We start from the raw sequence: 19,568 nt of genomic DNA, 5'->3' as shown, positions 1-19,568 counted from the left end.
GTGCGTACCCAAACCTGGCGTACCCGTCCGTCTCCTGCCTTTATGACCTCTTCAACAATTCCCCGCACCCATTGCTTTCTACATTTGCCATCTACCACATAGACTAAGTCACCTACTCCTAGCGATCGATTATCCCCAAACCACTTCTTCCTTTGATTCAGAGTGGGAGCATACTCTTTTACCCATTTTTCCCACATTAGATCTGCAAGTTGCTGGGACCTCTCATATGTATCACGCATCGCTATCTTAGGGTTAGTAGGGGGGACGACGCGTTCGTCTCTACCATGCACTCCACGCAGAAAATGGTTAGGTGTTAGTGTCTCTTCGTCACTTCCATGTTGCGACACTGTTACTAACGGTCTGGAATTGATGATGTCTTCGGCCTCCAGAACGCTGGTTTGCAGAATCTCGTCAGTAAGGCGTCGCCCATCGTCAAGGGCCTTCAAAACGTCTTTCACCGACCGCACGAGACGCTCCCACACCCCTCCCATATGGGGTGCTGCTGGAGGATTGAACGTCCATTTGGTCCTAGCATTCGTCATCTGATCAGCACAATCCTCATCGATCGCGGTGACTATCAGCTTGCTGGCACCTTGGAAATTGGTGCCGTTGTCCGACAGGAATTCCATTGGCCAGCCTCTACGACAGACGAAACGTCGGATGGCCATCATGCAGGACTGCGTAGTCAGCTCATTGGCAACTTCGAGATGGACGGCTCGGACCACCAGGCAGGTAAAAAGCACTATCCAGCGCTTCTCCGAACGTCTTCCAACGGTCACGGTAAACGGTCCGAGATAATCAACTCCAGTGAAGCTGAAAGGTCTTAAAAAAGGCGTTAGACGTTGAACAGGTAAGGGTGCCATCTTCGGCACCTTCGGACGGTTCCGGTGCACCTTGCACCACACACACGCCGATGATACTCTCCGAACTGTAGCGTCTAGGTGTATTATGAAGTACGCTCGACGGAGCTCGTTCTTTACTGCTTCGCGGTAGCCGTGACCACTTCTCTCGTGGTAATGACGCACGATGGACTCTGTAATCGGATGCTTGTCTGGTAAGATCACCGGAAATCGTAGACTAAACGGAAGAAACTTGGCTTGCTCAGTTCGTCCTTCCATCCGTATAAGTCCGTCCTCATCTAGCAATGGAGATAGCTTATAGAGCGGGCTACCCTTGTCGAGGCTCATCCATTGTTCTGAGGGGCGACCCATATTCTTAGTCAGAACCTTGATCTCGTCTACAAAGCATTCAGATTGTGCTACTCTCATCAATAGCTTCTCAGACTTGTCGTACTCGTTTTGCTGAAGAGGGGTTCGCCGGCTTTGTACCTTTGCGTTCAATAGTAGTCGTAGATGATTCTCCGTCGCTCGCAACGTCTCGAGGGGTTCTCCTTTTGCTTTCCTGCGGCAGTTCGAAATAAATCGCAGTACACACGCCACGGTACGCACCAACACCGTCCACTTGGAAATACGACTGGCGTCTATAAGTACTCCAGGTACCATCACGTCATGTATCAGCAAGTGTACTCGTATCTCCTCCGCGGTGTTAAGCTCCGGCTTCTGTTGAGGCGGCCATTCGTCTTCGTTCTTGCTCAAAAATGCAGGTCCATGTATCCATACACTCTCATCAACGGGGCTGTTGGTCTTTCCCCATTTAGTGATTACATCTGCTACATTTTCACTCGACGGCACCCAACTCCAATCCTCTACGCTGCTATTACTGAGAATCTCTCCTACTCTCAGTCCCACGAACTGTTTGTAACGTCGCACATCCGATCTTATCCAGGACAACACCACTTTGGAATCTGTCCAGAAGAACTGTCTTGAGATAACCAGATGATAAGACTCGATAACGGTTTTCGCCAGTCGAACACCCAGCACCGCCGCTTGAAGCTCCAAACGCGGTACTGACAATGGTTTAAGGGGTGCAACCTTCGACCGACTCATCACCAACGTACAGCATACTTTGCCATGCACGATTGCTCTTAGGTAAGCCACGCATCCAAAGGCCGTCTCGCTGGCATCTGTGAAGACATGAAGCTGGATGTCTGATACGTCTTGGGATCTTGAGTCTCCGAAATAACATCGTGGTATCTGCAACGATTTTAGACTCATTAATGATTTGATCCACAACATCCACTTGCCATGTGACTCCGCATCTATCGCTGTGTCCCAATCACATCCCGATCTCCAGAGGTCTTGTATGAGCATCTTTTCTCGTATTGTTACTGGTGTGATGAAACCCATCGGATCGAATTGAGCCATTACTACACTCAATACGACACGTTTCGAAGGACGGATGGTACCTGTAACATACTTGCTCAATTCCATCTCGGTCGTGGCTTCAAAACAGAAGACGTCTTCTTGAGGTTTCCAGCATATTCCCAGCACTCGATCGAATGTTGACTCCTTATCATCCGTAAAGCGAAGAGTTGATGTCGCGTTCCGCTCTTCCAAAGCTTCCAGAAACTCCATGCTGTTTGAAACCCAATTACGAATGTGGAAACCTCCACGGGAGTGTACGTACCTCACATCCTTCGCCAACTCAACCGCTTCGCCAACGCTGTCTGCACTGTCGTAATAATCATCCACGTAATGATTCCCGATGATTGCTGACGCTGCTCCGGGAAACTGTTCGGCGAACTCCCGAGCATTCAGGTTCTTCACGTACTGTGCTGAGCAGGGCGAGCAGGTAGCACCAAAGGTCGCAACGTCCATCACGTACACACGAGGTGCTCCGCAGGGCTTTGTTCCAAATAGAAATCGATGAGCATGTTTGTCTTTCTCACAAATCCGTAGCTGATGGAACATCTCCTTGATGTCCCCTCCAAACGCGATGGGTTTCTCACGGAATTTACAGATGATCTTCGGAAGCGGGACCAACATGTCCGGTCCTTTAAGCAGTAGAGAGTTTAAAGATACTCCATCTACTGATGCTGCAGCATCCCAAACAAGTCTTATCTTGTCTGGCTTCTTTGCATGTTGTACCACGTTCAATGGTAAATACCATACCGGTTCATAGGCGCCTTCGACTAACTCCGACTCCGCTAGCTCGTGAGCATATCCTTTGTCTTGATACTCTTGTATCATCCGACATACCGCAGTGTTCAGATCCGGTTTCTTACTGAGCTTTCTGGACAGTTGTAGCATTCTCTTCTCCGCCATGGGGTAGCTTTCGGGAAGTTCTCGAACATCATCACGCCACAACAGTCCCGTTTGAAACCGATCTCCTACTCGACACGTGGTTTTCTCTAGGATATCTCTAGCTCGTTGTTCTTCGTTCGCTATTGGCGGGTTGTAGTTATCGCTGCGAAGCTCTTCCAGCTGGTATTGTTGTTTCATCATGTCGTGCAGCTGTCTGTTGTCCAAAGACTGGATCTGGTGCATATTTACGGGAACGTTATACACCTTACGATATCCATCGACACCGTACACCGTCCATCCTAGCTTGGACCTTACAGCTATCGGTTCTCCGCGGTTGCCGATTCGAGTTTCCAAAGCTGCAAACAAATCTATGTTATCCAGACCAATAATCATAGATGGCGCTTCATTAGGGTGGTCTAGCACTGGAACGTCTGAAAGATGTTTATATTTCTTGATTACTTCAGCTACTGACTTTTTTGGCTTAGGCAGTAACAGCTCTGATACAGTTCTAACGTTCAGTAGATTCCACCTTTCTGACGAACCCTGGGCTGAAGTTTTCAACGAAAATCTCTTTGAATCATGTTCTTCACGCTTGATGCTGTTCGTCCACGAGATAACCAGCGGTTCCGTTGGTCCAGTAACATTCAGTCGTTTGGCGACTCCGGCTTCCAGCAAAGTTCCCGACGACCCTTCGTCGATAAAGGCGATGACATCGACACTGTTTCGTTCCGCATATAGTGTAATCGGCATCGTGCGATAGATGACAGTTCCAGGGCTAGCTGTTTCTGAGTGAACTTGGAGAACTTCCTCTGCACAGTGCATTAATGTATGATGTCTACTGTTACACCCTTCTACCCGACATTTGTAAGCAATTTTACATTTACCGCGGCAGGAACGGGACAAACACAACTTACATATTTTGAGCTTCTCCAATGTTTTGAAACGATCGACTAGCGTCATCTCCTTAAACTGGTCACACTCCTTGAGGCTATGCCCTGTGTTGCTGCACACCCAACAGGTCATCTTGAGCTGGTTGACTCCACTATTTTCCAAATCATGCACGTTGTTGCGCATTTGGACTGCATTCGATTTCACTGGTCTGGAGCGTTGTTTCAGAGCTTCGTACTTCCCTGCTTTCTGACTGCTCACCGGTGTACAATCAGTCACTTCAGAAACTTCGTCGATCACTGTCTGAATGTATTCTCCGAAAATTGCCATAACACTTCCCTCTTTGTCACGTTTGAAACGAACCCACTCCACCTTGCATCTCGGAGGAAGCTTGTCAATAAGCTCTTCTACCAGGAATGGATTATTTTGGTGGTCGGTCATGTTGCTTGCTACCAGATGGTCACATAACTGCTTCACTTTAAACCCAAACGTGATAAAACTCTCCAAATGATTGTCTGTAGGCGAAGGCGTTTCGCGGACTTTACGTAGCAGGTTTTCTAGCAACTTTCTTGGTCTTCCAAACCGACTTTCCAGCTCCTTGATCACTCCCGGCACCGCATCAGGGAAGATGAGTCTGCCTTTCACAGCCTCCAATGCTTCTCCACCCAGACTATCCATCAAACGCTTCATATTCTCGATATTGTTCAACCCACACTCTTCCGTTGTTGTTTTGAAGCTGCTGATGAAAAACGGCCACACATCTGGTTCTCCACAGAACTTGGGAAGTGCCAAAGAAATAGTTTTCCTGGCCGCTGCTTGATCTTTTGTTATGCGACGTGAAACCTTCGGTTTCTCTTCCGTGATGGAATCCAAAGATTCCTGCAATTCCCGTAGTTCCATTTGATGTTGTTTTTTCAGTTCAATCAGCTCCTTTCGCAATGCCATTTCGGTAGCGTGCTTGGATTTCTCAGCTACGATCAGTTGCTCTAAAATCGTAACGTTACCATCATTGTTCTCATCAACGAGTTCTTGCGAAACGTTAACAGCAACTTCATCCATCTTCTGAGCATCAGCTTCCTGCACCTTCGCTGTAGATCTCCGTACTCTCGGCATTGTTTAAACTAAACGGACACAAACGTTTTCTGCCGAAATACCTGACGATGCGCACGAACTAACAATGTCCACACAAAACGACACACAATGCTTTCATCGGTAAACGTTGTACACTTTCAAGCTGCGCAGCGCACGCCACTCCGATTCCTGTTCAAACACGATTCTTCCTAGAAAGGCACGAACTCACACTCGGCACAATACGCTTTGTCCGGCGTACCGGTAAACGCTGTACACCTTCACGCTGCGAGCGCACACAACCACGATACACGAATGTACACGCTTGCACGTGTTTCTTCCTAGAATACACGAACGCAACGCGGAACACTCTGTACTTTTCACGACGACCTGGTAAGCGTTGTGCACTTTTTCAAACCGTGCAACGCACACGACGACCCGATGTACTGCTCCTTAGCGTTCTCGTTAAACGATGTGCACTTCCTTAAGCTACACAAACGCACACACGGACACACTATACATTCCCTTCGTGCTCGTAAAACGCTGTGCACTTCTCTGAACTACGCGACGCACACGACGACACTCTGTACAGTTGTCCGACGCACTGGTTAACGCTATGCACTATCTACACAACGCACACGACGACGCACTATATTTTACCGACGTGCTGGTAAAAACGCCACGCTCTGTCCTAAGCACACAACGCACACGGATTGTATAGTCTCTATGTCCTGTTTTCCGCGTCTTTAGCGCACTATACTTGGCCGTTTTTGAGAATTGTTCCGTTCAAAAATAATAGTTCGGCGGTTTTGTAGTTTGTCACTTTATTCAAACTCAAAAACGGGTCCGATCACTAGGCCTGCGCTATCTCGACTAATCTGACCCTGCGACGATCACGACACCGTTCTCACGCTCTCTCTCTCCTCTCGCACTCCTATCGCTCTCCTATCGCTTGGTGCCCAATTAACAATTTTGAGATCCAGATGACCGCTGTCACCTGGACAATAACATTTCATAAAAAGATTACTAGTTGAAGTGTTTTGTTACGAATTGCCATAGGAATGTATTTTTTTTACGATAAATTGGTGAAGAATAGAACAATTACAATTTTTAAAACAAATTATAATTTTTGTCATGCTCTATAATTATTAGTACAGCAGTTAAGACGACAGCGCAGCAAGGAGTTAAGACGACAGCGCAGCACGAGAAACGCCACGCAGCAGAACGCGCCACCGATAAACAAACAAACCGATAAACAAACAAATCACAAAGCAGCGCGCACAACATAATTTGCAACGCAGCATAATTCAGCACGGACCAGCGCACCAGCATCCATCCAAACAGTTCAGTTGATACTCAGACGCTAATCCGAACGGTATCTAACTCCGCCGGTCGATGGAAATAAAGTTAAGTTTTTTTTTTTAAAATCACTTTTCCCGGACACCGTGCGTTAACTGGCGCCCGAATAGGGACCGCTCTATGTGAAAAATAAAGTTAAGGTGCAAGTGAAAAGTAACCACGTTAGAGTGAAAGTTACCACCAAATCCTAAACTAAAAAAGACTTCCTGCTCGCCGAGTGCAGCCGTGTGAAAAGGATCCCGAGTCACCTGTGCAGTTAGCAGCTCACGCAGGACAAAAAGGAACCATCCATCACACTGAGAAGGAGGACTTTCATAGCCGGTTTCCCAGCAAAAACAACACATCGCCCGTTAGAGGAGCGAAAAACAACATAAGGCCCGCTAGAGGTGCTGAATAAAGACAACATAAGACGTACATCTAACGCCCGAAACAGGATGCGTATGGTACCGTAAGTACAGTGAATTATAAAAAATCGTAAGTGAAAATTTCAATCAGTGAAAAAAATCAAAAACGAGTATTAACAACGATCGCAAATTAATATTACATATTACTAATTCAAACAAGTGAAGTTAAAAACGTGTTAAAACTAACGAAAAAATCCTGGAGGATCTAATTAATTCATTACAATCTCTAACATTGAAAATGTCGAGACCCGAACTTGATCAAATTATCAACCGCATTGCCGCACTCGAAGCCAGATGGAACAAGCGTAAATCCTGAAACTTTTGAAAAAATTCCCGATTTGGTAAAGGATCTACCAACATTCACTGGGGATCCCAGCGAACTGAATAGCTGGTTAAATGATTTAGACAGTTCAGTGAAACTCTATCAAACTAAAGGTACAGATACCATCGAACGTCAAAATAAATACCACATGATCTGCAAATTCATTCGTAGAAAAATACGCGGTGAAGCGAATTACTCACTCGTCGCTTAAAACGTAGGCATAAATTGGAACCTGATCAAAAAAACATTGATCACCTATTACGGCGAAAAACGTGACTTGGAAACATTGGACTTCCAACTCATGAGCGTGCAACAGAAGAACCGCTCACTGGAAGTATATTACGACGAGGTGAACAGATTACTGTCCCTCATCGCAAATCAAATAAATACCGATGAAAGGTTTACACACCCCGAAGCTTCCAGAGCTTTAATTGAAATGTACAACAAAAAAGCAATAGATGCTTTCATGAGAGGACTCGATGGAGACGTTTACAAGTTCATAAGGAATTATGAGCCAACATCGCTTGCAGGAGCATACAGCTATTGTATCTCTTTCCAAAATATTGAATGCAGAAAAATGTTAACAAAACCGAGAATATACACCCCACCAACGGCACCAAGGAATATGATTCCCTTACCGCCACCAACACCAATAAGGTACACACATGCCCAGCCACCACCAAGGCCTCATTACCCAAAACCTCCAATGTATGGAAATCGAAATTTTAACAACTTCATTCCAAGGCACCAACAGCCCTTTCAAAAAATGCAATCTAATCAATTTCAACGTCAACCTCCACCAGAACCAATGTTGATCAATCCATCAGAACTCGCCAAGTAAATTACGGAAATCGTCCAAATTCAAACAATGTGAGACCACCAAAACGACCTAGAGTCAATAATATCCAAACAAACGCCGGAAACATAAACAACATTAACCATATAGCAGATGCCAATCTTGCACAAACATTCGAAAACGTAAACAACAACGTGAATAACACAACGGTTGACAATGTGCAACAGTCATTCGAACGATATTTCAGAACAATTGAGAAACAAGAAGGTAATAACTTCAGAGAAACTTTTGAAGAAGCAGAGCTGAATTTTTTAGAATAAACTCAGCGTTGCCTTACTTCTTATTCTATGGTAACGCTTCAGAACCACTCAAAATGTTAATTGATACTGGATCTAATAAAAATTACATACATCCAAAATATGCAAAAATTTCACACAAGGTTGATAAACCATTTTTCGTATCATCCGTAGCAGGAGATATTAAAATCGACGCTTATTCTCAAGCACGATTATTCAAACCATATTCAGATAAAATGCTAAAATTTTATCATTTAGAAAATTTAAAATCGTTTGATGCCATAATTGGACACGATTCACTAAAGGAAATTAAAGCAGTAATTGACACAGCCAATGAAATATTAATCATTGATGGCACACATGTCATTCCATTACAACAATACCAACTACAGGAAGTAAATAAAATAAACATTCGTGATAATCATCTGAACCAAAACGAAAAAAGAAAGCTACATGACCTATTACAGGAATATCAAGATCTTTTCCAACCACCAGATTTGAAACTACCTTGTACATCGCGAGTAAAAGCGACAATAAGAACAAAAGATGAATCACCAGTTTATAGTAAAACGTATCCCTATCCCCAAGCACTTAAAGGTGAAGTTAACAAGCAAATTGAAAAACTCCTAAATGATGGAATCATCAGACCTTCGAAATCCCCATACAATGCACCAGTGTGGATTGTTCCAAAAAAACTGGATGCTGCCAATGAAAAAAAATATAGACTTGTCGTAGACTACAGAAAATTGAACACTCAAACAATAAGCGATAAATATCCTATTCCGGATCCATCTACTGTTTTAGCCAATCTAGGTTCAAATAAATATTTCACAACTCTTGACTTAGCGTCAGGATTTCATCAAGTACCTATGTCGGAAAATGATATCGAAAAAACTGCATTTTCAATAAACAACGGAAAATATGAATTCGTACGCATGCCATTTGGTTTAAAAAATGCCCCTTCAATATTCCAACGCGTCATGGACGACACTTTAAGGGAACACATCGGAAAAATTTGTCACATATATATCGATGACATAATCATTTTTAGCAAAACAGTTGAAGAACATCTGCAAAATTTAAGAATTGTTCTAGAAACTCTGAGAGCCGCTAATTTCAAAATACAACCGGATAAATCTGAATTTCTAAAGACAGAAGTTGAATTCCTCGGATTCATAGTCTCAAGTGAAGGACTTAAACCAAATATAAAAAAGATTGAAGCCATAAAAAAATTCCCAGAACCACAAAACCTTAAAGAACTAAGAAGATTCTTAGGAATGTCAGGTTACTACCGCAGGTTTATTAAAAACTATGCACAACTGGCAAAACCCATCACAAAACTCCTAAGAGGGGAGGATGGCCATCGCCAAATTTCCAAACACGAATCAAAAAATTTCCCTATTAAATTTGATCAAACCGCAAAAAACGCATTTCAAACCCTTAAAGACATAATATCTTCTAATGATGTTTTAGCTTTTCCAGATTTCCAGAAGCCATTCGAACTAACAACAGACGCATCGGAAAAAGCACTAGGAGCTGTGCTTTCACAAAAATGTCACGACGGTGATAGACCGATAACCTTCATTTCTCGTACTCTTTCCAAAACAGAGGAAAATTATGCAACCAACGAAAAGGAAATGCTTGCCATCGTTTGGGCACTACAAACATTGAGAAATTTCATATACGGAGCTAAAATTAATATTCATACAGATCATCAACCATTAACATTTGCTTTATCTCCGCAGAACAACAACGCAAAACTGAAAAGATGGAAATCTTTCATGGAGGAACACGATTACCAATTATTCTACAAACCCGGAAGATCAAACGTTGTAGCAGATGCACTTTCCCGTATACAACTAAACTCATTAACGCCAACTCAGCACTCAGCTGACGAAGACGATCATTCTTATATACCTTCAACAGAAGCACCAATTAATGTATTCCACAACCAACTAGTATTTAAAATTGGAACTAATTCTTCATACCAATTAATTACCCCTTTTCCAAAATTCAGAAGACATATTTTTATTGAACCAACATTTACTTCTGATTTTATCAAGGATAAATTCAAAAAATTAATCAATCCAAATGTAATTAATGGAATTCACACAGATGAACAAACAATGGGAATTATCCAAGAAGTTTATAAAACTCTCTACAATCCAAAAACAATCAAAGCTAGATTTTCCCAAAGACAAGTACAAGACCTATGCGATGAAGAAACACAAATTGAAGAAATCAAGAATATTCATAATTTTGCTCACAGAAATGCTAAGGAAAACTCATTGCAATTTATAAAAAAATTCTACTTTCCCGGAATGAGAAAAAGTATTCAAAACATTGTAAAAAATTGTGAGATATGTAAAACAGAAAAATACGAGAGAAAACCCCAAGAATTTATACCAGTAAAAACACCAATACCGACATATCCTGGAGAAATTATCCATATTGACATATTTGCTTATAACGCAAACTTTTTATTTATCTCATCTATAGATAAATTTTCAAAATACGTTAAAATACGACCGATAAAATCGAAATCAATCGCTGATATAAAGGAAGTTTTACTACAACTCCTATATGACTGGGACTTACCAGCTCAAATTGTAATAGACAACGAATGTACGTTTGTCTCAAACGTTATCGAACAATCAATACTAAACCTAGGAACAAAAATATTTAAAACTCCAGTTAATCGTTCAGAAACGAATGGACAAATAGAACGTTGCCATTCAACAATTAGAGAAATCGCTAGATGCACAAAAAAACTCAATCCAGAGATGAGCATTATAACATTAGTACAACAAGCTGTTTATAAGTATAATCACAGCATACATTCATTCATAAAGGATACACCACGAAATGTGTATGTAGGAGAAATATCAAACGATCCGCTAGAGAGATCAAGAATAAGAGAAAAAACAAATGAAAGAATACTACAGATATTCAAAAAGAATGAAGAAAAAATCAAAGATGAAAAATATAAGGATTACGTAGAAAACGAATATGCATTCGAAAAGAAAAAGACGAATAACAAACGCGAAAGTCGTTTTAACGCAGTAAAAGTAAAGGAGAATCATCCAACATATATTATCGATTCAAACAATCGAAAAATACATAAAGTAAACTTAAGAAAGTAATGAAAAAATATTAATACTTTTTCAAAATTGTTTTAACTATCGTTACAGAATACTTACGATCCTGTTGATCAAACTAATTTTCGCAGACATAAACATATATGATTTAAATAACAATCCATTAGCCATAATACCGATAGGTAAAGCTAAGATTCAAATTGGATACGTAAGAACAATACATCCAATAGATTTAACTGATATAAACGAAACAATAGAGAAAACATTACAAGATAGTCCAAATGGAAATTCTACTGAATCTATCGAAAATTTGATCAGCATAAATGCTAGCATGCTAAAGGACACTTTTGCGAAAATCAAACCATTTGTGAAAAGACAAAAACGATGGGACACGATAGGAAAAATTTGGAAATGGATCGCTGGAACTCCAGATGCAGACGACCTACATGTCATAAACTCCACAATGAACTCCCTGATAGCAGAAAGCAACAAACAAATAATAATCAACCAAGGCTTCAACGACAGGTTGAAACAAATAACTGATGTCGCTAACCAAGTCGTAAATATCGAAAACGAACGCTATGAGTCACACCAAGTGGAAATTCGGAAACTTATTCTACTTTCCAACATAAATATGCTACAAGAAAAATTGGATGTCATAGAAGACGCTATACTGTTAGCTAAAAACGGTATTCCGAGCAGTAAGCTACTATCCCTTGAGGATCTGACATCAATAGAACAGTTTCTTGAGAAAAATAACATTAAATACAACACACCGGAAGAATTGCTAAGGCAATCAACTGCCCAAGTAGCAGTAAATGAATCTCATATACTATACATGCTAAAGTTCCCCAAACTATCTTCAAAAATCTACGAGTACGAATACATTGACTCGATAATACAACACGATGCACGTATAATCGTCACACAAAACTTTATATTACAAAATCAAACCCACGTATATTCCATGACAGAGAAGTGCCAACAACAAGAAGATGTTTATATATGTCCGCAAATCGGCATACAACAACCCACAACATGCATTCAACAAATTGTGAGAAGAGAAGATTCACAATGTGACTACGAAAAGATTTATAGTCGAGGCTTCATAAAAAGAATCAAAGACGACACAATACTAATCAACGACGCAATAGCAGAAATCGCATCAAACTGCAGCAAAATGAACCAAGTACTGAACGGTTCCTACGTCATACAATTCGAAAATTGTAACATTATCATTAATGGAGAAATTTATTCAAACGACGAAGTCACCATTCTTGGTAAACCATTCAAATCAACAGCAGGAATCAACATCGATAAGGGTGAAATCGAACATAAACCGCCTCTCCAACTCGTACAAAAACTCACCATAGAACATAGAGAAAAACTAAAAAGTATTAACTTGCAGAATGATTCTCTAAGATGGAAAATTAATGTATTCGGAGGAACTTTTGCATTCATATGCCTATGCGCATTTATAATCTGTTTATTCTTCCACTTCAAGAGAACGACGATAAAAGTAAACATGACTCAAGCGAAACGACCAGAAACGTTCGTTAGCAGACCAACTTCATTCCACGCAGCAACGAGACTTTGAGGGCAAAGTCATTTAAGAGGGGAGGAGTTAAGACGACAGCGCAACACGAGAAACGCCACGCAGCAGAACGCGCCACCGATAAACAAACAAACCACGCACGACCGATAAACAAACAAACCACAAAGCAGCGCGCACAACATAATTTGCAACGCAGCATTATTCAGCACGCAGCATAATTCAACACGGACCAGCGCACCAGCATCCATCCAAACAGTTCAGTTGATACTCAGACGCTAATCCGAACGGTTATTAACTCCGCCGGTCGATGGAAATAAAGTTAAGTTTTTTTTAAAAACACTTCTCCCGGACACCGTGCGTTAACTGATATAAACAGCAATTCATACGCAAATTAAGACACTTTCTGGAAAAATTCATTGAAAAAGTGCTATTCTTAACGATATAAACAGTAATTCATACGCAAATTAAGACACTTTTAGGCTAAATTCATTGAAAAAGTGCTATTCTTAACGATATAAAAAGCAATTCATACAGAAATAAAGACACTTTCAGGCTAAATTCATTGAAAAAGTGCTATTCTTAACGATTTAAACAGCAATGCATACGCAAATTAAGACACTTTCAGGCTAAATTCATTGAAAAAGTGCTATTCTTAACGATTTAAACAGCAATTCATACGCAAATTAAGACACTTTCAGGCTAAATTCATTGAAAAAGTGCTATTCTTAACGATTTAAACAGCAATGCATACGCAAATTAAGACACTTTCAGGCTAAATTCATTGAAAAAGTGCTATTCTTAACGATATAAACAGCAATTCATACGCAAATTAAGACACTTTCAGGCCAAAATAATTGAAAAAGTGCTATTCTTAACGATTTAAACAGCAATGCATACGCAAATTAAGACACTTTCAGGCTAAATTCATTGAAAAAGTGCTATTCTTAACGATTTAAACAGCAATGCATACGCAAATTAAGACACTTTCAGGCCAAAATAATTGAAAAAGTGCTATTCTTAACGATTTAAACAGCAATGCATACGCAAATTAAGACACTTTCAGGCTAAATTCATTGAAAAAGTGCTATTCTTAACGATTTAAACAGCAATGCATACGCAAATTAAGACACTTTCAGGCTAAATTCATTGCAAAAGTGCTATTCTTAACGATTTAAACAGCAATTCATACGCAAATTAAGACACTTTCAGGCCAAAATAATTGAAAAAGTGCTATTCTTAATGATTTAAACAGCAATTCATACGCAAATTAAAACAATTTCAGGCTAAATTCATTGAAAAAGTGCTATTCTTAACGATTTAAACAGCAATGCATACGCAAATTAAGACACTTTCAGGCCAAAATAATTGAAAAAGTGCTATTCTTAACGATTTAAACAGCAATGCATACGCAAATTAAGACACTTTCAGGCTAAATTCATTGAAAAAGTGCTATTCTTAACGATTTAAACAGCAATTCATACGCAAATTAAGACACTTTCAGGATAAATTCATTGAAAAAGTGCTATTCTTAACGATATAAACAGCAATTCATACGCAAATTAAGACACTTTCAGGCCAAAATAATTGAAAAAGTGCTATTCTTAACGATTTAAACAGCAATGCATACGCAAATTAGGACACTTTAGGGCTAAATTCATTGAAAAAGTGCTATTCTTAACGATATAAACAGCAATTCATACGCAAATTAAGACACTTTCAGGCTAAATTCATTGAAAAAGTGCTATTCTTAACGATTTAAACAGCAATGCATACGCAAATTAAGACACTTTCAGGCTAAATTCATTGAAAAAGTGCTATTCTTAACGATTTGAACAGCAATGCATACGCAAATTAAGACACTTTCAGGCTAAATTCATTGAAAAAGTGCTATTCTTAACGATATAAACAGCAATTCATACAGAAATTAAGACACTTTCAGGCTAAATTCATTGAAAAAGTGCTATTCTTAACGATTTAAACAGCAATGCATACGCAAATTAAGACACTTTCAGGCTAAATTCATTGAAAAAGTGCTATTCTTAACGATTTAAACAGCAATTCATACGCAAATTAAGACACTTTCAGGCTAAATTCATTGAAAAAGTGCTATTCTTAACGATTTAAACAGCAATGCATACGCAAATTAAGACACTTTCAGGCTAAATTCATTGAAAAAGTGCTATTCTTAACGATATAAACAGCAATTCATACGCAAATTAAGACACTTTCAGGCTAAATTCATTGAAAAAGTGCTATTCTTAACGATTTGAACAGCAATGCATACGCAAATTAAGACACTTTCAGGCTAAATTCATTGAAAAAGTGCTTTTCTTAACGATTTAAACAGCAATTCATACGCAAATTAAGACACTTTCAGGCTAAATTCATTGAAAAAGTGCTATTCTTAACGATTTAAACAGCAATTCATATGCAAATTAAGACCCTTTCAGGCTAAATTCATTGAAAAAGTGCTTTTCTTAACGATTTCAACAGCAATTCATACGCAAATTAAGACACTTTCAGGCTATATTCATTGAAAAAGTGCTATTCTTAACGATTTAAACAGCAATTCATACGCAAATTAAGACACTTTCAGGCTATTTTCATTGAAAAAGTTCTATTCTTAACGATTTAAACAGCAATTCTTACGCAAATTAAGACACTTTCAGGCTATATTCATTGAAAAAGTGCTATTGTTAACGATTTAAACAGCAATTCATACGCAAATTAAGACACTTTCAGGCTAAATTCATTGAAAAAGTGCTATTCTTAACGATTTAAACAGCAATTCATACGCAAATTAAGACACTTTCAGGCTAAATTAATTGAAAAAGTGCTATTCTTAACGATTTAAACAGCAATTCATACGCAAGTTAAGACACTTTCAGGCTAAATTCATTGTAAAAGTTCTATTCTTAACGATTTAAACAGCAATTCATACGCAAATTAAGACACTTTCAGGCTAAATTCATTGAAAAAGTGCTATTCTTAACGATTTAAACAGCAATTCATACGCAAATTAAGACACTTTCAGGCTAAATTCATTGAAAAAGTGCTATTCTTAACGATTTAAACAGCAATTCATACGCAAATTAAGACACTTTCAGGCTAAATTCATTGAAAAAGTGCTATTCTTAACGATTTAAACAGCAATTCACACGCAAATTAAGACACTTTCAGGCTAAATTCATTGTAAAAGTGCTATTCTTAACGATTTACAGCAATTCATACGCAAATTAAGACACTTTCAGGTTAAATTAATTGAAAAAGTGCTATTCTTAACGATTTAAACAGCAATTCATACGCAAGTTAAGACAATTTCAGGCTAAATTCATTGTAAAAGCGCTATTCTTAACGATTTAAACAGCAATTCATACGCAAATTAAGACACTTTCAGGCTAAATTCATTGAAAAAGTGCTATTCTTAACGATTTAAACAGCAATTCATACGCAAGTTAAGACACTTTCTGGCTAAATTAATTGAAAAAGTTCTATTCTTAACGATTTAAACAGCAATTCATACGCAAATTAAGACACTTTCAGGCTAAATTAATTGAAAAAGTGCTATTCTTAACGATTTAAACAGCAATTCATACGCAAATTAAGACACTTTCAGGCTAAATTCATTGTAAAAGTGCTATTTTTAACGATTTAAACAGCAATTCATACGCAAATTAAGACACTTTCAGGCCAAAATAATTGAAAAAGTGCTTTTCTTAACGATCAACAGCAATTCATACGCAAATTAAGACACTTTCAGGCCAAAATAATTGAAAAAGTGCTATTCTTAACGATTTAAACAGCAATTCATACGCAAATTAAGACACTTTCAGGCTAAATTCATTGAAAAAGTGCTATTCTTAACGATTTAAACAGCAATTCATACGCAAATTAAGACACTTTCAGGCTAAATTCATTGTAAAAGTGCTATTCTTAACGATTTCAACAGCAATTCATACGCAAATTAAGACACTTTCAGGCTATATTCATTGAAAAAGTGCTATTCTTAACGATTTAAACAGCAATTCATACGCAAATTAAGACACTTTCAGGCTAAATTCATTGAAAAAGTTCTATTCTGAACGATTTAAACAGCAATTCATACGCAAGTTAAGATACTTTCAGGCTAAATTCATTGAAAAAGTGCTATTCTTAACGATTTAAACAGCAATGCATACGCAAATTAAGACACTTTCAGGCTAAATTCATTGAAAAAGTGCTATTCTTAACGATATAAACAGCAATTCATACGCAAATTAAGACACTTTCAGGCTAAATTCATTGAAAAAGTGCTATTCTTAACGATTTGAACAGCAATGCATACGCAAATTAAGACACTTTCAGGCTAAATTCATTGAAAAAGTGCTTTTCTTAACGATTTCAACAGCAATTCATACGCAAATTAAGACACTTTCAGGCTATATTCATTGAAAAAGTGCTATTCTTAACGATTTAAACAGCAATTCATATGCAAATTAAGACCCTTTCAGGCTAAATTCATTGAAAAAGTGCTTTTCTTAACGATTTCAACAGCAATTCATACGCAAATTAAGACACTTTCAGGCTATATTCATTGAAAAAGTGCTATTCTTAACGATTTAAACAGCAATTCATACGCAAATTAAGACACTTTCAGGCTATATTCATTGAAAAAGTGCTATTCTTAACGATTTAAACAGCAATTCATACGCAAATTAAGACACTTTCAGGCTAAATTCATTGAAAAAGTGCTATTCTTAACGATTTGAACAGCAATGCATACGCAAATTAAGACACTTTCAGGCTAAATTCATTGAAAAAGTGCTTTTCTTAACGATTTAAACAGCAATTCATACGCAAATTAAGACACTTTCAGGCTATATTCATTGAAAAAGTGCTATTCTTAACGATTTAAACAGCAATTCATATGCAAATTAAGACACTTTCAGGCTAAATTCATTGAAAAAGTGCTTTTCTTAACGATTTCAACAGCAATTCATACGCAAATTAAGACACTTTCAGGCTATATTCATTGAAAAAGTGCTATTCTTAACGATTTAAACAGCAATTCATACGCAAATTAAGACACTTTCAGGCTAAATTCATTGAAAAAGTTCTATTCTTAACGATTTAAACAGCAATTCATACGCAAATTAAGACACTTTCAGGCTATATTCATTGAAAAAGTGCTATTCTTAACGATTTAAACAGCAATTCATACGCAAATTAAGACACTTTCAGGCTAAATTCATTGAAAAAGTGCTATTCTTAACGATTTAAACAGCAATTGCATACGCAAATTAAGACACTTTCAGGCTAAATTCATTGAAAAAGTGCTATTCTTAACGATTTAAACAGCAATTCATACGCAAATTAAGACACTTTCAGGCTAAATTCATTGAAAAAGTGCTATTCTTAACGATTTAAACAGCAATTCATACGCAAATTAAGACACTTTCAGGCTAAATTCATTGAAAAAGTGCTATTCTTAACGATTTAAACAGCAATTCATACGCAAATTAAGACACTTTCAGGCTAAATTCATTGAAAAAGTGCTATTCTTAACGATTTAAACAGCAATTCATACGCAAATTAAGACACTTTCAGGCTAAATTCATTGAAAAAGTGCTATTCTTAACGATTTAAACAGCAATTCATACGCAAATTAAGACACTTTCAGGCTAAATTCATTGAAAAAGTGCTATTCTTAACGATTTAAACAGCAATTCATACGCAAATTAAGACACTTTCAGGCTAAATTCATTGAAAAAGTGCTATTCTTAACGATTTAAACAGCAATTCATACGCAAATTAAGACACTTTCAGGCTAAATTCATTGAAAAAGTGCTATTCTTAACGATTTAAACAGCAATTCATACGCAAATTAAGACACTTTCAGGCTAAATTCATTGAAAAAGTGCTATTCTTAACGATTTAAACAGCAATTCATACGCAAATTAAGACACTTTCAGGCTAAATTCATTGAAAAAGTGCTATTCTTAACGATTTAAACAGCAATTCATACGCAAATTAAGACACTTTCAGGCTAAATTCATTGAAAAAGTGCTATTCTTAACGATTTAAACAGCAATTCATACGCAAATTAAGACACTTTCAGGCTAAATTCATTGAAAAAGTGCTATTCTTAACGATTTAAACAGCAATTCATACGCAAATTAAGACACTTTCAGGCTAAATTCATTGAAAAAGTGCTATTCTTAACGATTTAAACAGCAATTCATACGCAAATTAAGACACTTTCAGGCTAAATTCATTGAAAAAGTGCTATTCTTAACGATTTAAACAGCAATTCATACGCAAATTAAGACACTTTCAGGCTAAATTAATTGAAAAAGTGCTATTCTTAACGATTTAAACAGCAATTCATACGCAAATTAAGACACTTTCAGGCTAAATTCATTGAAAAAGTGCTATTCTTAACGATTTAAACAGCAATTCATACGCAAATTAAGACACTTTCAGGCTAAATTCATTGAAAAAGTGCTATTCTTAACGATTTAAACAGCAATTCATACGCAAATTAAGACACTTTCAGGCTAAATTCATTGAAAAAGTGCTATTCTTAACGATTTAAACAGCAATTCATACGCAAATTAAGACACTTTCAGGCTAAATTCATTGAAAAAGTGCTATTCTTAA

At 38.0% G+C, this 19,568-nt stretch overlaps 1 protein-coding gene across 1 annotated transcript; it reads right to left on the bottom strand.

The window, feature by feature from the left end:
• Nucleotides 1–1,984: 1,984 nt before the first annotated feature.
• Nucleotides 1,985–5,144, bottom strand: LOC118516573. Its single transcript, XM_036062537.1, has 3 exons — nucleotides 4,058–5,144; nucleotides 2,527–3,922; nucleotides 1,985–2,093 (listed from the first exon to the last, which is right to left on the bottom strand). The coding sequence occupies exons 1-3, from the start codon at nucleotides 5,142–5,144 to the stop codon at nucleotides 1,985–1,987; spliced, it is 2,592 nt and encodes an 863-aa protein (XP_035918430.1).
• Nucleotides 5,145–19,568: the final 14,424 nt, after the last annotated feature.

This window comes from Anopheles stephensi, unplaced genomic scaffold, assembly GCF_013141755.1.
Source record: "Anopheles stephensi strain Indian unplaced genomic scaffold, UCI_ANSTEP_V1.0 ucontig333, whole genome shotgun sequence".
Classification (NCBI taxonomy): domain Eukaryota; kingdom Metazoa; phylum Arthropoda; class Insecta; order Diptera; family Culicidae; genus Anopheles; species Anopheles stephensi.
The sequence above is the reverse complement of the archived record's forward strand: the minus strand, read 5'-3'. Positions and strand labels throughout refer to the sequence as shown.